This window comes from Microtus oregoni, unplaced genomic scaffold (assembly GCF_018167655.1).
Source record: "Microtus oregoni isolate MIOR12 unplaced genomic scaffold, Mior012 000000F_ref0000247, whole genome shotgun sequence".
In the NCBI taxonomy this organism is placed as follows: domain Eukaryota; kingdom Metazoa; phylum Chordata; class Mammalia; order Rodentia; family Cricetidae; genus Microtus; species Microtus oregoni.
In genome coordinates, this window is record NW_024543059.1 from 74,502,651 (window position 1) to 74,526,714 (window position 24,064).

The following is a 24,064-nucleotide window of genomic DNA, read 5'->3' on the forward strand; positions in this document are numbered from 1 at the left end:
GAACAAGGTCGATGAACTGACCCTTCAGCTCCAGATGATGACCAATGAGAGGAATGAACTTCGTGCAATCCTGGCCAATTATACCAACAATGATTTGAACAACAGGTAGTCATTATGTCCACTTCTCTGGTGACTGTCTTGACCCTCCTGTGTCCACCCCTCATTCCTCATGTCACTTGAGGCTTCATCTCCAAGGTGTCCTCCTGCCCAAACTACTTTTCCCATGTGCATCTGAGAGGCAGAACTGAAGCCTGGGCAGGAGTGAGATGGGGACACAGGCTGCTCTGCCTCCTCTTACTGAAAAGCAGAGCCTGAGGCCTGAGTCACATTTTATGGATGGGGCAGTAGTGTGTGAGCTCACAACATGCATTTCAAGGAGGCCTGGATAGGTGTTGGCTTGTGGGAGATGCTGGGGCTGAGTTCTTGGGGAGTCTTTGTTTTTGACTGGGTGATTTCTTGCTGGTTGCTCGGAGAGCAGGGCCTCGTCCACTAGGTCCATCTCAGTGTGTGATTGGGAGGACTGCAGCTCATCTGGGAAGCTATCTGTTGTAGTACGGAGCAGCGGGCTGTGTCCCGCCACCCAGCTAGCTTTACCCGAAATAATTACACGGAAACTGTATTCTTTTAAACACTGCCTGACCCATTAGTTTCAGTTTCTTATTGGCTAGCTTTTACATATTGATCTAACCCATTTCTATTAATCTGTGTAGCCCACGAGCTGGCTTACCAGGAATGATCTTAACCTGCGTCTGTCTGGAGTGGGAGAATCATGGCGACTCCCTGACTCAGCTTCTTTCTCCCAGCATTCCGTTCTGTTTACTCCGCCTACCTAAGGGTTGGCCTATCAAATGGGTCTAGGCAGTTTCTTTATTAATAAGAAATCACTCCCACATCAGCTATCTGCTCTTGTTTCTTGTACTCTGAGATAAAGTCACCTACCTGCCTGTTTCTAACATCCTAATTGTGTATGGGTTTATGTGGGTGAAGGCTAAGGGGCCCAAACATTGCCCATATGGCAGTGGCAGGTTTTGCCTTTTTCACTTCTCTCTCCCTTGATAAAACATTTAATTGCATTCCTAAAATTAGTTCCCAGGGCTCATTCCTTCGTTGGCCACTGACTCATTCCTGAAGACAAACACTGAGGTTCAGAAATCAAAATTCATTATTTGGCTGTTCTGGCTTACCTGTCCAATCAGGTCTCACCAACTCATCCTAGCACAGACTTCCCCTTATCTCATTAAAACCCATGGCTGGAAAAAAAAAAACAAAACAAAAAAAAAACAAAAAAAAAACATAAAACAACCCATTGCTTGCCTTCAGCCCTTGCCTGATTCAGAGGCAGCTCCTTCCCCCCCCCCCCATTCAATGATTGCTCCTCTGAGTCACTAAATCTTCTTTGTGCTGTGATGTCTGAGTGTGTTCTGTACTGTCTCTGAGGGGTTCCCTTATAGTGTGTGTTTGTGTGTGGGTCCGTCCAGATGATGTGAGTCAGAGATTGGTAGTAGGGCCGATGATTTGTTTGTCTCAGAGTCTCAGGTGATATAAGTGCTGAGGCCAGAGAGTCCCACTTTGAGCATCCCTGCCCTCATTCTTCGAGGTTGCCTTGGTGACTGAATGGAATTCCCTGGGGAGTTTATAAAGTCATTGTACTGTATGGTTTCCTCCATGGAAATCCTGATTATGAGTTCTGGGCATCCCTGTGAAAACAGGAAAACAGAATAAACTTTTTTTTTTTTCTGAAGACAGGAGACATGTCATTACAGGTTTCATGTAGGCCCAGACCCGTGGCACAGACTCCTGGGACATCTTAAAAAGAGCTAGTTTGTTCCTCCAGGCCTACTAAAGAAGCTCATGTAGCCCTGTCTGTCTCTTGACGCTCTGCCTTTCTGCCACTGGGGCAGCTTAGCAAGTCTAAGAAACATCAACAGGTCCTAGTACCTAGGATTAAGGATGTGACATCCAGTGGACTAGGATAATTCAAGACACAGCCGTAATTCCTGTGTTCATGGGGTTCTTTGTTCCTGGGCCCATGCTCTACCATAGGCTGAAATCTGAGCTTGAGGAGCTGAAAATGGATCATCAGAAAGAGATGTCAGAGCTGGAGAAATTCCACAAGGAAATTAGAGAGAGCTCATACAAGTCCAAGAAGCTGACTGAGGAGATCAACTCCTACCGGTGAGTGTCTGATTGGATGGGACCCCTGTACTTCGGAAGGATAGCTTCTTCCCCCACTTTGCCTTTGAACCAAAGTGAGGGCTGTGGTTCTAGCTTGTTTACCTTGTACTTGTCCTCCCAGACTGATTTCTCCCAAGTGCAAGGAGTTCCAAGAGCCCCTCCCAACGTGATCCTGTCAGCTTCCAGAGCTTCTAGATAGAAAACATGGTTTGCACCATGAATGGTCTCTGGGACTCTGACTCTGGGACTCTGACAGGGGCTTACATAGCCTGTTGCTATGGGACACAGATGTGGAATGTATTCCCCTTGGGTCCTCTGTCCTCCCTCAGACCATGTTTGCTCTATACCTGATGATGGTCTCCCAATACCGTGATCAGTGTAGGACCGGTGTGTGTTGGGGGTGCAGAGTTCTTAGAGGTGCATCACCTGGTGGACACTGGCCTTGCTAATGTGGTCTGCAGTCTGGTGCTATCTGAGGACATGGGACCTTGCAGGGAAGGTGGTATTAGTAGGTAGGAGTGGCAGATGGAGGTGGACTGGAGCTCATCATTGCTTGTGATGGTTAAGCACCCTCCACAGCCAGCTTCTGGGAGAATGGACACAGATGAAGGACAAAGTGGGCATGCTGAACGAAGACAAGAGAAAGCTGAAAGCAGAACAGATTTCCCTGCAAGAGTCCTGTGAGGAGACAAGGAGGCTCTGTGAGGAGGCCCATGAGAAGATCTATAAACTCTGGAGCAAGCAGCAGCAGGTAAGCTGAGGCAGCAGGAGCAAGCTGCCCACCTATCTAATCGCACACACACATATGTACACCATCATGTAACCGTCCACTCAGTTACCCAGCTGACCACCTCCATTCCGTCTAATGGTTCATATCTGGGATCCATCACAAGTCTCTCTGGGGAGTAACCTCTTGGAACACACAACCTGACTGGAAAACAAACCATCATGCTCTGGTAGAAGCTGCAGTCCATTGAGGGAGATTAGTAAATCACATATCACACACCTACATGTCAGTAGGGTGGGAAGGGTTCTATGCTGGGAGCCACATAGGGAGAATCACAGAGCTTTGAGTGAGTGTGTGAGTGAGGACAAGGGCCTGGGGATCATTTGCTTGCTAGAACAGAATATTTCTGTTCCGCTTAAGCTTACCAGGCCAGAGCTCTTTGGATCTCCCGTCTCCACACAGGTAGAGCTTCCTATCTTTTTCTGCCTCATCATCTTATTGCTAAATGGTTCTTTTGGTAAGAAAGAGAAAGGACTTGGTGTTTTCTCTCAACTTTTACACATTTTCACTATTTTGGAATTAATGTGTTTTATAATACAAAAATTCAAACCCCAGAGCTTTCTTGAAAACAAAAAGTAGACTTCTTTCCTTTCACCGAACTGAGGTAACCTCCCAGGAAATGTCTGGTTTGTCTCGTTGGCTTCACAAAACAGAACCTGGCAGGAAAGACCAGTTGAGGATGTGTGTCCTTCTCTGCTCTGGGTGAAAGGTGACTGTCCACTAACGACTCGCCTGCATCCTGTTTTGTTCTTCTTCTCATCATTGCCTGCTACCATTTTTCTTTCACCTTTGTCTAATCTTGGTTCAGTTGGCTTTGTCCTTGGATCTTGGCCTGGATTTTATTCTTTAAGAAATTCTGAACTTAAATAAATGAAAGAAATTCTGAACTGCAGAAGTGTCTCCCTCCAGCAGAAGTCCCATAGCCACGCTGAGCTGTGAGAACAGGCTGTCTTAGTGCAGCCCACATAGGCTCATCATAGTCTATAGCACTCACTACATGTTGTGTCTGCAGCGCTCAGAAGCTGCTTTCATTCCCAGCTTCTTTATGCTGAGTTAAAGTTGGCCTGATGAACGTTGGCAGAAATGAGGACCCCCCGGCATTGCTATGGTGTGAAATGGTGTAGCCCTGGGAGAAGCTATGTATAATTTTTCAGAAACTTGGATTGCAGTCACAAGATGACCCTGTGATCCCAGAATGAGAAGGAAAAGTCCACAGAGAATCTAGGGGACACCTGGGTTATAGAAGCATTCCTCAGAGCACCGCCAAACCAGAAAATATTCAAATGTCCATCATTGATGAGTAAAAATTCAGTGAAATCAGGCCCTTCCATGGAATACTGTTAAGCAGGAAATAATACATGCACTCATTTGGCCATGAGTCAGTCAGCCTTCTGTTACTTAGAGAAATCCCTGGCATAATCATCTTACTAGACGGAAAGGTTTATTTGACTCCTGGTTGTAGATATTTTCTGGTTTTCTGAACTCATTCCTTGAACTCATTAGGCCAAAATTGAGGTAACCTGTGGTTCAGAGAGCTCCTTTTGGAGGAAGCTGCCCCCCTTGGAGTCACTGGGAAGCCCTGAGTGAGAGCAGGGGGCTGGTCCACCACCAGGCAGTGGTCCTGTACCACGGAACTAAGCCTTCATTGGACAGTCTGGAAAACTGGCTATGCAAGCGTGGCTAACTGGGTGAAGGAACCCTGGCATCCACCATTTTGTGGCTTGGGTTTCTAAGGCAAGCACTACATTGACTGCTCTGTCCACTGTGTTCTTCTCCCAGGGACCAGGCGTGCATGTAGTGCATAGACACACAGGCAGGCAAAACCCCCACACATGTAAAGTAGAAATAAAATGAAAACTTACCAAAACAGAGTTCACAATTCTCACCACATCACCCCATCCCTGTGCCTGGGTTAGGATACAGATGGAGAGGGTGTGGGCTAAGGAAAGTAGTTAACTCTCTTCTCTGTACAATCCCAGGTGATCTCTTCCTCCATTAGTGTTAGCTAGGAACTACACATGTGGATGCAATGCAGTGTGCTTGTATGTGTGCATCCATGTACTTCTGTGTGTTCAGGAGTGTGTGTGTTTGTGTGTGTCTGTGTGCATGCATGCACACATGTTTACGTGGGATCAGACAACCCTGTCCTAAGGAACACAATTTTCTAATGATTAGGAACAACAAAGACTGGAGAAACATCTTCATTCCCTACTGAAGCCGAAGGAACCGGCTACCCAGCAAAAGGACTCAGCAGGAAAGCTGCAGCATCACTTCACGGAGTCCCAGACGAGGTAGGAGCACGGACTGGCGGAAGATGGAGCCTAGTGGATCCCCTTTACCTGGATCTCTGTCCTCTTTGGGTTTTATTCATTTGGCAAGGCTCCCAGGCACAGCCAGGGAAAGAATACCTCAGAGTATCGAGTTGGCTAATACCAGGAACTTTTGTCCAGGAAACAATATGTTTGGTTATTGGTCTTTTGAGGATCGTGTCCCCTTCTTCTCTTGTGAGAAGCAGGTCAATTGTGAGGGACGGTGTGTCCTCTGCCACTTTATTTTCCTTCAGGAACATCACATTGAGAGAGAAGTTTCTAGTCTGTGGCTGATTTGAATGCAGCCCACTCCAGCTGGTTTCAGGCTCTCTGCAGGGTTCATCAGTTTCCTGTGAGAAGATTTATTCTGGCCATAAACAGATTAGGAGCTGACAAATTAACCCCATGCAGGTTCTGAGCTGTAGGAATAATCAGAGCCTTCTCTGCAATGTTGTGTAGGCTCCACTAGAGGGCAGACATGGAGTTTTACAGGTTGTTCACATTGATCTGGTATCCAATCATGGCCCGGATTATCTTTCCTGAACTGTGACTCAGACATTGACATTTCTCCAAATTAATGTTTTTGGGCTGTTGAGAAAATATACTCTTTTTTTTTCTAGTCAGCACAGTGTATTTTCCAGTTCAACTTTTAGCAGTTTTTAAAAGTTGCGAAAATATCCAGCCCAGCGTCTCTGTGACTCTTTTTCCCTTGGGGGAAACAGGGAATGAGCTCAGCTAAAAGGTGATGCTGGATTGTGTAGCTAGTGGGGGCTCAAAAGCTGGCATGGCAGGGCCCCACCAGGCCTCCGTCCTAGCTGTCCATCTCCTCTAGGTCTGAACATCTCCAGCATGAACTGGAAGAGACCACAGCCCAGGAGGAGAGGCTCCTGCAGATGGAGCTGCTGCAGCAGGAGCACTATGTGCCAGGCAAGTGAGCCACCATGGAGCCCCATTCCCACCAACCTGGATATTCTTGGTGTGGGTGTTCTTCCTTGACTTTATTTGACTAGAGTTGAATAGGTCCTGATTTATTTTTCGTGCCAGTGTCCCAGAGAGACAGTTTCTATGTCTGATTTCCACTTCTTCTCTGACAGCACCTCTTAAGAGAACTCAGAAGGCTGGAGAAAGCCAGAGACACCTTGAAGGCATGACATTCTACACTCCAGGATCCAGGCCTCCTCTGAAAAAGCCGCATCCTTTCTGCTGTGAATTCAGCATTGAGGAAACCATCAATCTACCATCAGAGGATCCAGCCGCAATCTGATCCACCTCTGTTGGCTCACATCCAAAGAAAAGACTACATCATAAATAAGCTTGAGATTCAGAGGACACCCCATGAATTACACAGAAGCCTAACATCCATCACCTAGTGGCCCTGGTGTGGGTAAAACAACATGGAGGGAGTTATATGGGTAAACAAGAGTTAATCGGTCAGCTACTGTCAAGGGCTTTGGCAAGTTGACTCCATATGTGATGTGGAATCTGACAAGGAAGACTCTGTCACACTGCTATCCAGACAGACCACACCCAAAGCATAAGATTCTCTCTCTAGTGCAGAGCTGACGCTGACCCCATATCACGCAAACGTGTTGGTGACGATAATTCCCTACAGAGACTAATCCACTTCCTCTTGTCTCATGTTATTGATTTCCTTTTACTTAAAGAAAATTCCAAAGGAAAGTAGGAATTTTGCTTAATTTTGTTTGGTTGGTTGTTTTTGTTATGTTTTAGATTGTTTTGGTTTGGTTTATATATTGGGATATCTGCATTAGTTTTTTTGGTTTTCTTCATCTTAGTGTAAGGTTTTGTTATCTTTTGTTATTTATTTTGTTCTTTCCATTGTTTTAATAGTTTGTTAAGGTTACACACTGTCTATAATGACTGCTGTCTTAAAGCCCCCATTGAATAAATGAATGCTTTATGAATAAAAAGCAATTTCCAACTTTCCACTCTTAAGACTCTTCTTTAGTCAGGTGAGCTGTCACACTCCTGTAAACTCACAACTCACAGGCGTGGATCTGTATCAGCAAGTTCCAGGCCACTTGGGCTGCACAATGATTTCCCAGCCATGGGCTACACAGGCAGATGGCACCTTGGATATGGATACGGATGGCATGGCCTGCTCCGTGTATACCCAGCAGTCTACAGAGAAACTAGACATATCGCATCTTCGGGGTCATATATTCAGGTTCAGTAGAACGTGGTGCACACACTGTACAACATCATGACATCATCATGCAGAGAAAACTAAAGGGAAACACAACTAACTGTAGCCGAGGGTTTTCTGTGTTCTGCGCTGTCCGATTGATGCCTATAAATAATTACTCTGAGTCTTAATATTAATTATTATTGTTGGCAAATGACTCAGGCTTATTACTAGCTAGTTCTTACATTTAAATGGACCCATTTCTATTAATCTGTGCATTGCCGCATGCTGTGATTTACCACTAATTCTCTGGCATCCCACTCCTCCAGTGGCTGGCTACACGGCATCTCCTAGACTCTGCCTTCCTTCTCTCTGTATCTCTGTTTGGATTTCCTGCGTAGCTATAATCTGCTGGACACTTGGCCAAATCAGCTTCTTTATTAAGCAATGGCAGTAAAACATATTCACAGCATACAGAGGGGCGTCCCACATCACACAACTGCATTGTTCCTGGCCTCTCGGGAAATGAGAACATTCAACAAAAGAGTATACAAAAAATAAGGAAATGCAAAGCAGTCTTCCTCTGGATTTCTTGAAACGTGGGTGATATGCAAAAATGATAACTGCACAGCAGAAATAATGTCCTCCAAGACATGTTGGGTCATTTTGTGGTGCTTTTATGTCTATTGTGGGTGTTTTGCCACTACGTACATGCAATTCTCAAAGTAGCCAGATGAGGGCAGTGGATGTCACCTGGAATGCACATTAAAGACGTTTATTTGCTGTCTTTGCTGTCAGGTGTGTCTTCTTGGACAGCCAAAAGAGCTCTTAATGCACAAGCCACCTCTCCGATCCCTGCTCTTAACTCTCTCCTCCCAGTCATATGTGCTCTGCTAGTAGACTGGATCACCGCAACCAAAGACAGAAGTTTCTTGAGACTTGTAGGGACAGGTCCACGGAGTAGGCATGCTAATTGTCTTAGGCTGCCACACATCCATGCAGGGCTCACAGAGGTTCAGGACCCAGCCCCAGCATCTCTGACTGTCAGACTGGAACGAATGTTCTTCAACTCTCATCTAGGATGACAGTGCAGGTTAGGACTGTCTAATCAAATGCAGAATTTGAGAAGACCCTGTTGGGGGTAGAGGTGGGGTAAGGAACCCCTCTTGATAGTCTAACTAAGCAATATTTGGAGGAGCCTTATGACTAGCTGGAGTAAAATGATCCTGTAGCAGGGGCTACATACCTCCTGTGGAGAGTGTTTCTGTGCAAGACTAGAAAAAGGGACAGAGATGGTAGATAAACGATAGATAGATAGATAGATAGATAGATAGATAGATAGATAGTAGATAGTTCACAAGACAGGAATCAAAGTCCAAGCTCAGCTGTGCTGTGAGGGAACCACACAGAGAGAGGGCTCCTGGGCCATGCACTGTTTTTCTCCTGGTCCCAGAAAGCACACCCTAACTGGGTACCACCTCTTAAAGATAATTGGTTGGCAAAGATTCCCCGTCACCTCCCCCTTTTGTCTAAATAAGAGCAATACAAAACTATATACAATAGGAACAGATATCAAGTATAAAATTACAACCAACAATGTTAAGCAAGGAACACATGAAAAATGTGAATAGATATTCTATTCCAAGAGTCTAAGTATTGCATTGGAAATAGGCTTGGCTAAACCATAAGAAGATGGTAACCATGACTATCTAATCTTCAACCCCATCGAAAGCCTGAGAAGGGAGATAATATTACTTGAGTAGGCAGGAAGTGCAATCAAGCAGCTTCCAGAGTGAGCAGTATATTTCAGAGACAATTGGCTACCTGAGCAATCACCCAAAGTCTCATTTGCTATGTTAAAGCAACCAACTTTGGCTAAGGCCTAGTGTAACTGACAGACCATTTTTCAGAACTGTCTTACCCTGTCTTGGCAGGGTTTGGCAGTCCTTTTCCTTGTGTCCTGCTTATCCAGCAGATACCATGGACTTTGTCAGTGGCTGAGGCATGGGCAGTTCCTTACCCAAAAGCTAATTGTGCCAAGAAGAAAACAAACTCAGAGTGGAGTGTCTTTGGTGCTCAACGTTCTCTTGGGCATAGATTGGTGCTATCCGGAGCAATCATGTCTCTTAGGGTTCAAAAGAACCCTAAATTATTTGAATGCCATGTTCTACAGATCCTTGAAGTGGTTGAAGATTACCTATCTAGGCAGAATACAATCTCTATGTATCTAAGGAACCTAATTATTCTAACTATATGTATAACAAACATGAACAACTCTTGACCTATAATATTTAATACCTATATAATTTAAGATTAAGACTTCATGTCAGAATATTAAATAATCTGTAAACAAATGTGCAACAAATGAGGACAATGACCTTAAAATGTAAGCAATATATAAGTATCTTGATCAGAGGTAAGAATAATATATAATGCAATATGAAAATATACCCTAAAATTTGTATCAATATACAAAATGTTCTAAAGAGAGATAGAAACATGCATGTATACAATCTGACAGAATAACTTTGCATATGGGTACAAATATTGTAAACAGAAATAACAAATATAATTTGAACTTGTATCAATATACAAAAAAGTATACCAATGTAAATTATCTATAAATAATAGCTCACAAGTATTCGCTCGATTACCCACTATTATTGTTAGTGAATAAGTTCACACTAATATCCCATTCAATTTTCCCCTCTTTTATTCTTTTGAGTCTACATAGCTTCCAGCCTAACCCTCTACCTTAGACAAGTAATAGTCAACAACCACTTTAACGGTATCCCCAACCCTGAGAACAAACTTTGTTGGGAGAGGGGACGTCATCTTCTAGAATTGCTTCCAGTTGTCATGGGAGTGATGTTCTTTTTATGGGATTTTGTAAAAGTAAAATGATGGTTAAGTTTCAAGATTACTGTCTAGTATAATGATTTCTGAGTAGTTAATAGGGCTTTTTACAAAGTTCTTATTTGGAGTTCTGGCCAGAACGTCATGAGAAGGTGCATCATTTCAGCAGCTGGTATTCAAAAGACAGTCTTGTAGTAGCGCTGTCAGCATCATGATGACATCTCAACCAGATGGAATTGTTGCTGTGGGGCTCCATCTTCTTACTGGAAACTTCAAAGATTACTGCAGGAAAAGCATCTTTAGTAAACTCTATTGCTCATTGTGAAAAACTTAAACATCATTCATATAAACATACATACAATATAGACAAAATAGGCATAGAAAGTAAACTTTTTCCTAAAATCTTCCTTCTGTCCCATACCAGATGGCTCCTGACATAAGACAGGAACTCTGAATGTTCCTTTTAACAACACACTTGTATTTAGAAAAGGACAGAGCCATTGTCCAACTCCAAATCCAGCTCTATATATTCATATATATATATATATATATATATATATATATATATGTTTTGATCATCTGTCCTCATAAGTCATATTCCTTTTTCTTGAAAATCTTTATTGGATAGTTATTTTTCCTTCTGTCAGCATCAAAACATCCAGGGTCTCTTGAATTTTTGAAGAAATGTATTTTCCTATAAAGACAAGAGCCTGCCCCAACCCTATATGATTTCCTCACCACCTATATAGTGGTTACCACTGTGGATGATCCATCATTTCTCTTTCTCAAGAGGTTTCTTTTTCAAAGCAAATCTTTACTAATTTTGATGGTTTTTATAGTTTTTCTTCTCCTGTGGAAACAAGGGAGAAACCTTTTCCCCAACGTAGCACATCTCCCAGTTTCCATTGTGAGGTCAACACTGCATTGAATCAATATACTGATTGATTCAATTCAGAAGTTTTTTTTCCCCATTATCTCTGCTGCCATTGTTCCTTTCTCATTAGTGTTAAGAAAATTCAAGGTTAATAAAGCATTATGCAGTCTATTTCTGGGGTATTTTCCATCCCTTTCTGTTTGTTTAGCATATCTTATATAATTCAATTTGACCTTTCTATAACTGACTGACCTGTAAGATTATTTGGCATACAAGTAATATGAATTATATTATAATTAGCAAAAAATGTTTCATTTTCTTAGATATATATGCTGTACCATTGTGTGTCTTTATTTGTGCAGAAATACCCATGATGGCCATAACTTCTAATAAGTGTGTAATTACCGAATCAGCCTTTTCTGAGCTCAAGGCAGTTGCCCATTGAAAACCTGAATACGCGTCTCTGGCGTGGTGCACATATTTTAATTTTCCAAATTCCATAAAGTAGAACACATCCATCTGCCAGATCTCATTTCTTTGAGTACCCTTTGGGTTACTCCCTGCAGGCAACGGTGTTTAGTTCTAGAAAGAGCAAATAGGACATTTCTTTATAATCTCCTTAGCTTGTTGCCAATGTAATAGAAAACTTTCTTTAAACCGTTGCTATTGACATGATGTTTGTCATGAAATTCTGAGGCCTGCAATATGCTTCCAATCAGTAATTGATCAATTTCTGCATTACCTTGTGCTAGGGGACCTGGCAGACCCATATGAGATGGACGTGTGTTATGTATATAGGACAAAGCCTATTCCTGATTTTTCCTGTATATGAATGAATAATGAAGTCAATTCTGTATCATCTGGTATAAATTCAGTGGTTTCCATATGCAAGGCAACTCTTTCTGCATATTATGAATCAGTAACTATATTGAGAGGTTCTTTGAAATCCCTTAGCACCATAAGAAGAGCATATAATTCTGCCTTCTGGACAGAATTATAAGTGCTTTGTTCCACCTTACTTAATTCTTCTTATTTGTAACCTGCATTCCCTGATTTATTTGCATCTGTATAAAATGTACAGGCTCTGGTTATTGGTGCATCACATGCAATTCTGGCAAGAATCCAAGAAGTTCTCTTTATAAGGTTAAGTCTATCGCTGTTGGGATAATTGCTATTAATTTCTCCCAAAATATTAACACAAACTCTTTGCTATGATTCATTGCCTACCCATAACTTTTTTATTTCATCAGTAGTGAAAGGCACTATAATCTCTGCTGGGTCTCTACCTGCTAGTTGATGAATGCTCAATTTACCTTTTATAATTAATTCAGACACTTTTTCCATATAAGTTTTTTTTTAATTTTTTACTTGATTTCTGTGGTAAAAAGATCCATTCTAAGGTAATATCATTCCCCTGCATTAAAATTCCTGTGGGAGAAATTCTGGAAGGCAATATGACTAGAATACAATTAAGATTTGGATTCACCCTATCCACATGTGCCTCCTATAATTTCTCCTCAACAATCATCAATTTTTTTTCTGCTTCAGCTGTTAACTCTCTGGGACTATTTAAGTCTTTGTCACCATCTAAGGTTTTGTTTAATGAATTACTAGATCAGGTATTATCCCAACAGCTGGTCGTAGACTGGAAATGTCTCCTAACCATCTTTGAAAGTCATTAAGAGTCCACAACTGGTCTCTCCTAATTTGTGCCTTTTGTGTTCTAATCTTCTGTAAACCTATTCTGTAACCTAGGTAATTAACAGAATCTCCTCTCTGAATCTTTTCAGGAGCAATTTGTAATCACCATTTAGGTAAAACTTTCTTTACTTTTTTAAACATTCTTTCTAAAGTATCTACATTTGAATCAGATAATAAAATGTCATCCATGTAATGGTAGATTATAGACTTAGGAAATTGCTTACATATTATTTTCAGTGACTGACTATGCATACCAAGATGGTCTCAAACTTACAGGGAGCCTCTTTTTTGCTCTGTCTTCTGAGTGCTAGGATTACAGGTATCTGCTATCCCTTCTGGCTCACGAGTATCCTTGCTGTACCCCCGGTGAAATTACTTTTGGGGACCAGGACCTCTCTCAAACTCCAGAGAGTCTACAGTAGTAAGAACAGGAATCATTGAATACCCAGCTGATCACTGAGTGATGGGAAGCATGGTCATTCCTGCCTATATCCCTTGGATGTTACCAGACACAGGTTTTCTTTCTACTTGAAACACAATGTTAAATAAGAGGCCATCATCAAATGCAGAAGATAGCAACAGTTTTCTCAGTGAGCTATTAACCCGAACCTCAGCTCTGCAGTCAGCAGGCCCTCTAATGCTACTGTGTGTTGTGGGTGTGGTATGTGATCAGAGGGATACACCAGCCTAGGCCAATTCCTGAAGTTCTTTTGCTGTCACAAGAATACCCTTGCCAGACAGGTTCTTCTGTGGACTGTCTTGCTGGAAGATGTGAATACTCTGAGGTTCTTTGACTCATGCTACTAACTAGGCCCATAGACCCAAGAGGCAAACACATCTCTCAAACACATCTCCTGTGGTGATAATATATATGTGATAATATATATTATATATCAATATATATCGATATATTATAGATCCATGATAATATATGACTCCTGTCTCTAGGTCAGATGTAGCAGGATCAGATGTAGTCAGCCGCTGAGTTGGTACTTGGTCTCTTTGATGAAGTGTTCCATCTTGTGGACACAGTATTAGATCTGTCACTGGGTTGAGCATTTGTGGATGGCAGTGGCTAAATAACCCATGGGTAACTACCATCCCTGGTTCCAAGGCCACAGCTGTGGTTTGCTCGTCACGCCAGCATTGGACTGACTGATGGCTGAGTCTGGGTGATATCAAATTGTCATATAAACAATAATGGTTTTTTCTCTTGGGGTGCTTTCTCGTAGATGCTGCTGTGTAAAACAAGAGACTTGAAGGCTTCATCCCATTGGCTTTTGTACACCCACATGCTTCTACCCCAGATTTCTTTCATGATGAATCTTTATGTTTTAGTCTAGAGAAGAAAGATGGTTAGGCAAACAGTGTAAATAATTCTGTATGTAAAATAATGTGTATCATATGACGTCCGCAGTCTCCCACCTGGACATTCTACTGTATCCTGGAGAGCCTGGAATTCTGTGATGTCACCAGTGTTGTGGCAACGCCAACTGCCCTTGAGGCATTCGTTCAGTGCCTGTGTGGTTCACCCACAGCCATGCTGAAACGACTGAACAGGCTGCTTGGGAGACAGGATGGAGAGCGCAGGGAGGCCAGAGAGAGGCACAGGGAAGATGGCCTTCAGTCTCCGAGTCACACATCAAGAAATAAATGGTTCCGGAGAAAGCGCAGTGAGTCCTGGGCAGGGGACAGAGAGATTCCTGAAGAGGAAGACTTAAGTTGATCCTTTCAGGAGTGGGACTCAGGAGGTGGGAGTCTTCTCTGCTTTTCTGAGTTACTAAAGAGCAGACCCAGAGTCGAGGATTTCTGATGGTGTGTTTGGCAGAGAGCCAGGGATGGTCAAGGCTTCAACTGCTGTGCTGGGGGCCCTCTGCTTTCCCTCTGCCTGTGTGAGGGAAGCACAGAAGGACCACCGAGGTTCCAGTTCCAGCCCTGCCCTTCACCGTCACTGGATTTCTTTGGTTTCTGTGTCACTAAAGACAGGGAGAGTAAAGTCCCCCGGACAAAGCAGGAGGTTCTCACATTTTACATCACAACCCCTTGCAGGGCAGGAGCCACCAATTATTGCTGCATGTCAGTGACCCCTAAGGTTTCTGAATTCCTCTCCTCTCGCTAGCCAATCATCTCTCCTCTGACCAGAGTGCAGGAATGGGCTATCACTCTTCCTGGAAATGTTTGTTCCTGGTGTCTGGGGGCTCCCCTGGGGATGCCCAGGCCTTAGGTATATTCAGCCTCACCTATGAACCGCTGATCATGCCTTTGCTAACACTGTGAGGGCTGGAAAGTATTCTTCTGAAGCTTTTGATCAATTTTTCATTATTACCCATGTGATTTATTATTGTTCTGAAAGGACACCCCCAATCCCCCACCGCCCCACACAATGTTTCAGTCCCATGGGTCTTCTCTGATGTGCTTGTCCACTGTATGGATCTGATCGTCCTTCCCCATCATCCTGGGCTAATGTCTTAGCATCCTTTATTTCTCATCTTATTGATTAGTCGTCTTAGGGATGGCAAGAGCCATTCCTGGGAAGTCTCTGGAAAGTAAAATTAGTCCTCCACCCAGGATGAGCTTGTGAATTAGAATGAACTAGATTCTAATCATCGGGGAGACCTCTGGATTGAAAGGAAGAGGTGCTGAAAGGCTTTGGCTGTGACTCAGGAAAGGCTCCTGGAAAGGGTAGCTTGGTTTTTTGTGAATTGGGAAAGAGTTATCTATCAGATAGGTGATGATCCCAAAAGTCTCTTGTCTGAACATTCTGTCGTATCCTGGAGAGCGCTTGGCATCTTCTATGGCAACACCAGTGTGGTGGCAATGCCAACTGCTCTAGAGGCATTTATTGTTTATACGGTTCACCAAGAGATATGTACAAGACTAAGTACACCAACTGGCAGAGCGATTTCTGGTTTTCTAAGAAGAAGGTGAGACTCAAATGGGACCTTCTAGAAATGGGGTTTGGTAGGTGGGACCATCTGAAGCAATGGGCCTGTGCTTCTTCTCTGGGTTCCTAAAGAGCAGACCACAATTGGAGGATTTCTGCCAAGAGTTAGGAATGGTCAAGGCTGCAGCCACTGTGCTGGGAGCTCCTTACTATAATTCTGAGTGGGAAAGAATGCAGCAGGAGACAGTGTCACTGTGAGTCGTCAAGGTTGGGTGTTCCTGCACTTTCTCCTCAGTGGATATCTGTAGGTTCCATGGGTGTCTGATGTGAATATCGGGAAGGGAAACTCCCCATCCCTGCACTCAGGTCTGAGACACTTGGTTGCTTTTAGTCTTGGACACAAGTTAGCTGGTCTGGGAGGTGAAAATCACGAGGGCATCAGGACCTTCCTGCATCTCATCAGACAGGAGCTGACATTTTGAAACCAGCATGACTGGGCTAGCCTGTACCTCCCAGGGTCAGTGGGGCTGCAGTAGGGACTGATGTGTTGTGGGATATTTTACTCTTTTGGCTTTCTTGGGGGACCCACTACCAAGATCCCAAATAAATCACACACAGAGGCTTTATATACTTACCTTGGGATGTTTCTTGTCAGCTTTTCTTACTTAAATTATCCCGACTACCTTTTGCCTCTGGGATTTTATCTCTCTTTTCTGTAAACCTCACTTTCACTCTTACGCCATGGCTGTTGAGTGAGTTAGTAGCTGGCTCCTGGAGTCCTCCCGTCTTCTTCTTGGGCTCCTCCTATTCTCCTTTCAGAGTTCACCTTCTGTTTACACACTCTGCCTGCCAGCCCCACCTATCCCTGTTCCTGTCTCGCTATTGGCTGAACATCTCTTTATTAGGACCCTCAGGTGTTTTAGACAGGCACAGTAACACAGCTTCACAGAGTTAAACAAATGCAGCATAAACAAAAGTCACACAGCTGAAAATAACATTTCTAAATATTAACGGAAATATCTAGCAATGGTGATTGGGGAAGGAGACAAGGCTTATGGGCTCCAACTGGAGGACAGTTGTTCTGTTCTTTGGGGGTCTTCATGCATTCCCTCTTCCTTAGGCCTCTTTTTGGGACTCAACATGATCTCTCACAGCCCCGTACCATCTAACTGGACAAATTCACTGATAAACGTCTACCTACAGGGAGTGCTGGAAAAACATCAACCTCAACCTCCGTCAGTGAGCAGGAGCAGAAGAAGATGAACAAGGTCGATGAACTGACCCTTCAGCTCCAGATGATGACCAATGAGAGGAATGAACTTCGTGCAATCCTGGCCAATTATACCAACAATGATTTGAACAACAGGTAGTCATTATGTCCACTTCTCTGGTGACTGTTTTGACCATCCTGTGTCCACCCCTCATTTCTCATGGCACTTGAGGCTGCACCTCCAAGGTGTCCTCCTGCCCAAACTACTTTTCCCATGTGCATCTGAGAGGCAGAACTGAAGCCTGGGCAGGAGTGAGATGGGGACACAGTCTGCTCTGCCTCCTCTTACTGAAAAGCAGAGCCTGCAGCCTGAGTCACATTTTATGGATGGGGCAGTAGTGTGTGAGCTCACAACATGCATTTCAAAGAGGCCTGGATAGGTGTTGGCTTGTGGGAGATGCTGGGGCTGAGTTCTTGGGGAGTCTTTGTTTTTGACTGGGTGATTTCTTGCTGGTTGCTTGGAGAGCAGGGCCTGGTCCACTAGGTCCATCTCAGTGTGTGATTGGGAGGCCTGCAGCTCATCTGGGAAGCTATCTGCTCTTGTTTCTTGTACTCTGAGATAAAGTCACCTACCTGCCTGTTTCTAACATCCTAATTGTGTATGGGTTTATGTGGGTGAAGGCTAAGGGGCCCAAACATTGCCCATATGGCAGTGGCAGGTTTTGCCTTTTTCACTTCTCTCTCCCTTGATAAAACATTTAATTGCATTCCTAAAATTAGTCCCCAGGGCTCATTCCTTCGTTGGCCACTGACTCATTCCTGAAGACAAACACTGAGGTTCAGAAATCAAAATTCATTATTTGGGTGTTCTGGCTTACCTGTCCAATCAGGTCTCACCAACTCATCCTAGCACAGACTTCCCCTTATCTCATTAAAACCCATGGCTGGAAAAAAAAAAAACAAAAAAAAAACAAAAAAAAAAACAAAAAACAACCCATTCCTTGCCTTCAGCCCTTGCCTGATTCAGAGGCAGCTCCCTCCCCCCCATTCAATGATTGCTCCTCTGAGTCACTAAATCTTCTTTGTGCTGTGATGTCTGAGTGTGTTCTGTACTGTCTCTGAGGGGTTCCCTTATAGTGTGTGTTTGTGTGTGTGTTTGTCCAGATGATGTGAGTCAGAGATTGGTAGTAGGGCCGATGATTTGTTTGTCTCAGAGTCTCAGGTGATATAAGTGCTGAGGCCAGAGAGTCCCACTTTGAGCATCCCTGCCCTCATTCTTCGAGGTTGCCTTGGTGACTGAATGGAATTCCCTGGGGAGTTTATAAAGTCATTGTACTATATGGTTTCCTCCATGGAAATCCTGATTATGAGTTCTGGGCATCCCTGTGAAAACAAGAACACAGAATAAACTTTTTTTTTCTGAAGACAGGAGACATGTCATTACAGGTTTCATGTAGGCCCAGACCCGTGGCACAGACTCCTGGGACATCTTAAAAAGAGCTAGTTTGTTCCTCCAGGCCTACTAAAGAAGCTCATGTAGCCCTGTCTGTCTCTTGACGCTCTGCCTTTCTGCCACTGGGGCAGCTTAGCAAGTCTAAGAAACATCAACAGGTCCTAGTACCTAGGATTAAGGATGTGACATCCAGTGGACTAGGATAATTCAAGACACAGCCGTAATTCCTGTGTTCATGGGGTTCTTTGTTCCTGGGCCCATGCTCTACGATAGGCTGAAATCTGAGCTTGAGGAGCTGAAAATGGATCATCAGAAAGAGATGTCAGAGCTGGAGAAATTCCACAAGGAAATTAGAGAGAGCTCATACAAGTCCAAGAAGCTGACTGAGGAGATCAACTCCTACCGGTGAGTGTCTGATTGGATGGGACCCCTGTACTTCGGAAGGATAGCTTCTTCCCCCACTTTGCCTTTGAACCAAAGTGAGGGCTGTGGATCTAGCTTGTTTACCTTGTACTTGTCCTCCCAGACTGATTTCTCCCAAGTGCAAGGAGTTCCAAGAGCCCCTCCCAACGTGATCCTGTCAGCTTCCAGAGCTTCTAGATAGAAAACATGGTTTGCACCATGAATGGTCTCTGGGACTCTGACTCTGGGACTCTGACAGGGGCTTACATAGCCTGTTGCTATGGGACACAGATGTGGAATGTATTCCCCTTGGGTCCTCTGTCCTCCCTCAGACCATGTTTGCTCTATACCTGATGATGGTCTCCCAATACCATGATCAGTGTAGGATCGGCGTGTGTTGGGGGTGCAAGTTCTTAGAGGTGCATCACCTAGGGGACACTGGCCTGGCTAATGTGGTCTGCAGTCTGGTGTTATCTGAGGACACGGGACCTTGCAGGGAAGGTGGTATTAGTAGGTAGGAGTGGCAGATGGAGGTGGACTGGAGCTCATCATTGCTTGTGATGGTTAAGCACCCTCCACAGCCAGCTTCTGGGGGAATGGACACAGATGAAGGAAAAAGTGGGCATGTTGAACGAAGACAAGAGAAAGCTGAAAGCAGAACAGATTTCCCTGCAAGAGTCCTGTGAGGAGACAAGGAGGCTCTGTGAGGAGGCCCATGAGAAGATCTATAAACTCTGGAGCAAGCAGCAGCGGGTAAGCTGAGGCAGCAGGAGCAAGCTGCCCACCTATCTAATCGCACATACACATATGTACACCATCATGTAACCGTCCACTCAGTTACCCAGCTGACCACCTCCATTCTGTCTAATGGTCCATATCTGGGATCCTTCACAAGTCTCTCTGGGGAGTAACCTCTTGGAACACACAACCTGACTGGAAAACAAACCATCCTGCTCTGGTAGAAGATGCAGTCCATTGAGGGAGATTAGTAAATCACATATCACACACCTACATGTCAGTACGGTAGGAAGGATTCTGTGCTGGGAGCTACATAGGGAGAATCACAGAGCTTTGAGTGAGTGTGTGAGTGAGGACAAGGGCCTGGGGATCATTTGCTTGCTAGAACAGAATATTTCTGTTCCGCTTAAGCTACCAGGCCAGAGCTCTTTGGATCTCCTGTCTCCACACAGGTAGAGCTTCCTATCTTTTTCTGCCTCATCATCTTATTGCTAAATGGTTCTTTTGGTAAGAAAGAGAAAGGACTTGGTGTTTTCTCTCAACTTTTACACATTTTCACTATTTTGGAATTAATGTGTTTTATAATACAAAAATTCAAACCCCAGAGCTTTCTTGAAAACAAAAAGTAGACTTCTTTCCTTTCACCGAACTGAGGTAACCTCCCAGGAAATGTCTGGTTTGTCTCGTTGGCTTCACAACACAGAACCTGGCAGGAAAGACCAGTTGAGGATGTGTGTCCTTCTCTGCTCTGGGTGAAAGGTGACTGTCCACTAACGACTTGCCTGCATCCTGTTTTGTTCTTCTTCTCATCATTGCCTGCTACCATTTTTCTCTCACCATTGTCTAATCTTGGTTCAGTTGGTTTTGTCCTTGGATCTTGGCCTGGATTTTATTCTTTAAGAAATTCTGAACTTAAATAAATCAATGAAATTCTGAACTGCAGAGGTGTCTCCCTCCAGCAGAAGTCCCATAGCCACGCTGAGCTGTGAGAACAGGCTGTCTTAGTGCAGCCCACTTAGGCTCATCATAGTCTACAGGACTCACTACATGTTGTGTCTGCAGCGCTCAGAAGCTGCTTTCATTCCCAGCTTCTTTACGCTGAGTTAAAGTTGGCCTGATGAACGTTGGCAGAAATGAGGACCCCCCCACCCGGCATTGCTATGGTGTGAAATGGTGTAGCCCTGGGAGAAGCTATGTATAATTTTTCAGAAACTTGGATTGCAGTCACAAGATGACCCTGTGATCCCAGAATGAGAAGGAAAAGTCCACAGAGAATCTAGGGGACACCTGGGTTATAGAAGCATTCCTCAGAGCACCGCCAAACCAGAAAATATTCAAATGTCCATCATTGATGAGTAAAAATTCAGTGAAATCAGGCCCTTCCATGGAATACTGTTAAGCAGGAAATAATACATGCACTCATTTGGCCATGAGTCAGTCAGCCTTCTGTTACTTAGAGAAATCCCTGACATAATCATCTTACTAGACGGAAAGGTTTATTTGACTCCTGGTTGTAGAGATTTTCTGGTTTTCTGAACTCATTCCTTGAACTCATTAGGCCAAAATTGAGGTAACCTGTGGTTCAGAGAGCTCCTTTTGGAAGAAGCTGCCCCCCTTGGAGTCACTGGGAAGCACTGAGTGAAAGCAGGGGGCTGGTCCACCACCAGGCAGTGGTCCTGTACCACGGAACTAAGCCTTCATTGGACAGTCTGGAAAACTGGCTATGCAAGCGTGGCTAACTGGGTGAAGGAACCCTGGCATCCACCATTTTGTGGCTTGGGTTTCTAAGGCAAGCACTACATTGACTGCTCTGTCCACTGTGTTCTTCTCCCAGGGACCAGGCGTGCATGTAGTGCCTAGACACACAGGCAGGCAAAACCCCCACACATGTAAAGTAGAAATAAAATGAAAACTTACCAAAACAGAGACAGAGTTCACAATTCTCACCACATCACCCCATCCCTGTGCCTGGGTTAGGATACAGATGGAGAGGGTGTGGGCTAAGGAAAGTAGTTAACTCTCTTCTCGGTACAATCCCAGGTGATCTCTTCCTCCATTAGTGTTAGCTAGGAACTACACATGTGGATGCAATGCAGTGTGCTTGTATGTGTGCATCCATGTACTTCTGTGTGTTCAGGAGTGTGTGTGTTTGTGTGTGTCTGTGTGCATGCATGCACACATGTTTACGTGGGTGCAGACAACCCTGTCCTAAGAACACAATTTTCTAATGATTAGGAACAACAAAGACTGGAGAAACATCTTCATTCCCTACTGAAGCCGAAGGAACTGGTTACCCAGCAAAAGGACACGGCAGGAAAGCTGCAGCATCACTTCGCAGAGTCCCAGACGAGGTAGGAGCACGGACTGGCGGAAGATGGAGCCTAGTGGATCCCCTGTACCTGGATCTCTGTCCTCTTTGGGTTTTATTCATTTGGCAAGGCTCCCAGCCACAGCCAGGGAAAGAATACCTCAGAGTATCGAGTTGGCTAATACCAGGAACTTTTGTCCAGGAAACAATATGTTTGGTTATTGGTCTTTTGAGGATCGTGTCCCCTTCTTCTCTTGTGAGAAGCAGGTCAATTGTGAGGGACGGTGTGTCCTCTGCCACTTTATTTTCCTTCAGGAACATCACATTGAGAGAGAAGTTTCTAGTCTGTGGCTGATTTGAATGCAGCCCACTCCAGCTGGTTGCAGGCTCTCTGCAGGGTTCATCAGTTTCCTGTGAGAAGATTTATTCTGGCCATAAACAGATTAGGAGCTGACAAATTAACCCCATGCAGGTTCTGAGCTGTAGGAATAATCAGAGCCTTCTCTGCAATGTTGTGTAGGCTCCACAAGAGGGCAGACATGGAGTTTTACAGGTTGTTCACATTGATCTGGTATCCAATCATGGCCCGGATTATCTTTCCTGAACTGTGACTCAGACATTGACATTTCTCCAAATTAATGTTTTTGGGCTGTTGAGAAAATATACTCTTTTTTTTTCTAGTCAGCACAGTGTATTTTCCAGTTCAACTTTTAGCAGTTTTTAAAAGTTGCGAAAACATCCAGCCCAGGGTCTCTGTGACTCTTTTTCCCATGGGGGAAACAGGGAATGAGCTCAGCTAAAAGGTGATGCTGGATTGTGTAGCTAGTGGGGGCTCAAAATCTGGCATGGCAGGGCCCCACCAGGCCTCCGTCCTTGCTGTCCATCTCCTCTAGGTCTGAACATCTCCAGCATGAACTGGAAGAGACCACAGCCCAGGAGGAGAGGCTCCTGCAGATGGAGCTGCTGCAGCAGGAGCACTATGTGCCAGGCAAGTGAGCCACCATGGAGCCCCATTCCCACCAACCTGGATATTCATGGTGTGGGTTTTCTTCCTTGACTTTATTTTACTAGAGTTGAATAGGTCCTGATTTATTTTTCGTGCCAGTGTCCCAGAGAGACAGTTTCTATGTCTGATTTCCACTTCTTCTCTGACAGCACCTCTTAAGAGAACTCAGAAGGCTGGAGAAAGCCAGAGACACCTTGAAGGCATGACATTCTACACTCCAGGATCCAGGCCTCCTCTGAAAAAGCCGCATACTTTCTGCTGTGAATTCAGCATTGAGGAAACCATCAACCTACCATCAGAGGATCCAGCCGCAATCTGATCCACCTCTGTTGGCTCACATCCAGAGAAAAGACTACATCATAAATAAGCTTGAGATTCAGAGGACACCCCATGAATTACACAGAAGCCTAACATCCATCACCTAGTGGCCCTGGTGTGGGTAAAACAACATGGAGGGAGTTATGTGGGTGAAGAAGAGTTAATCTGTCAGCTACTGTCAAGGGCTTTGGCAAGCTGACTCCATATGTGATGTGGAATCTGACAAGGAAGACTCTGTCACACTGCTATCCAGACAGACCACACCCAAAGCCTGAGATTCTCTCTCTAGTGCAGAGCTGACGCTGACCCCATATCACGCACACGTGTTGGTGACGATAATTCCCTACAGAGACTAATCCACTTCCTCTTGTCTCATGTTATTGATTTCCTTTTACTTAAAGAAAATTCCAAAGGAAACTGGGAATTTTGCTTAATTTTGTTTGGTTGGTTGTTTTTGTTATGTTTTAGATTGTTTTGGTTTGGTTTATATATTGGGATATCTGCATTAGTTTTTTTGGTTTTCTTCATCTTAGTGTAAGGTTTTGTTATCTTTTGTTATTTATTTTGTTCTTTCCATTGTTTTAATAGTTTGTTAAGGTTACACACTGTCTATAATGACCGCTGTCTTAAAGCCCCCATTGAATAAATGAATGTTTTATGAATAAAAAGCAATTTCCAACTTTCCACTCTTAAGACTCTTCTTTAGTCAGGTGAGCTGTCACACCCTTGTAAACCCACAACTCACAGGCGTGGATCTGTATCAGCAAGTTCCAGGCCACTTGGGCTGCACAATGATTTCCCAGCCATGGGCTACACAGGCAGATGGCACCTTGGGTATGGATACGGATGGCATGGCCTGCTCCGTCTATACCCAGCAGTCTACAGAGAAACTAGACA

General features: G+C 44.2%; 1 protein-coding gene across 1 annotated transcript; it reads left to right on the plus strand.

The window, feature by feature from the left end:
- Positions 1–2,779: 2,779 nt before the first annotated feature.
- Positions 2,780–23,301, plus strand: LOC121466458 (centrosomal protein of 128 kDa-like). The gene is made up of 8 exons (XM_041680222.1): positions 2,780–2,926; positions 14,266–14,521; positions 16,936–17,098; positions 18,669–18,800; positions 19,367–19,550; positions 21,771–21,886; positions 22,737–22,831; positions 22,999–23,301. Exons 1-8 carry the CDS (start codon positions 2,780–2,782, stop codon positions 23,166–23,168), a joined length of 1,263 nt encoding a protein of 420 aa, XP_041536156.1. The 3' UTR covers positions 23,169–23,301.
- Positions 23,302–24,064: the final 763 nt, after the last annotated feature.

Coding starts and splice junctions, on each gene's coding strand:
- LOC121466458 (XM_041680222.1), top strand. CDS start 2,780: ATGAAGGACAAAGTGGGCATGCTGAACGAAGACAAGAGAAAGCTGAAA. Junction 14,522..16,935: donor ATGGTTCCGGAGAAAGCGCA/GTGAGTCCTGGG, acceptor GTCTACCTACAG/GGAGTGCTGGAAAAACATCA. Junction 17,099..18,668: donor AACAATGATTTGAACAACAG/GTAGTCATTATG, acceptor GCTCTACGATAG/GCTGAAATCTGAGCTTGAGG.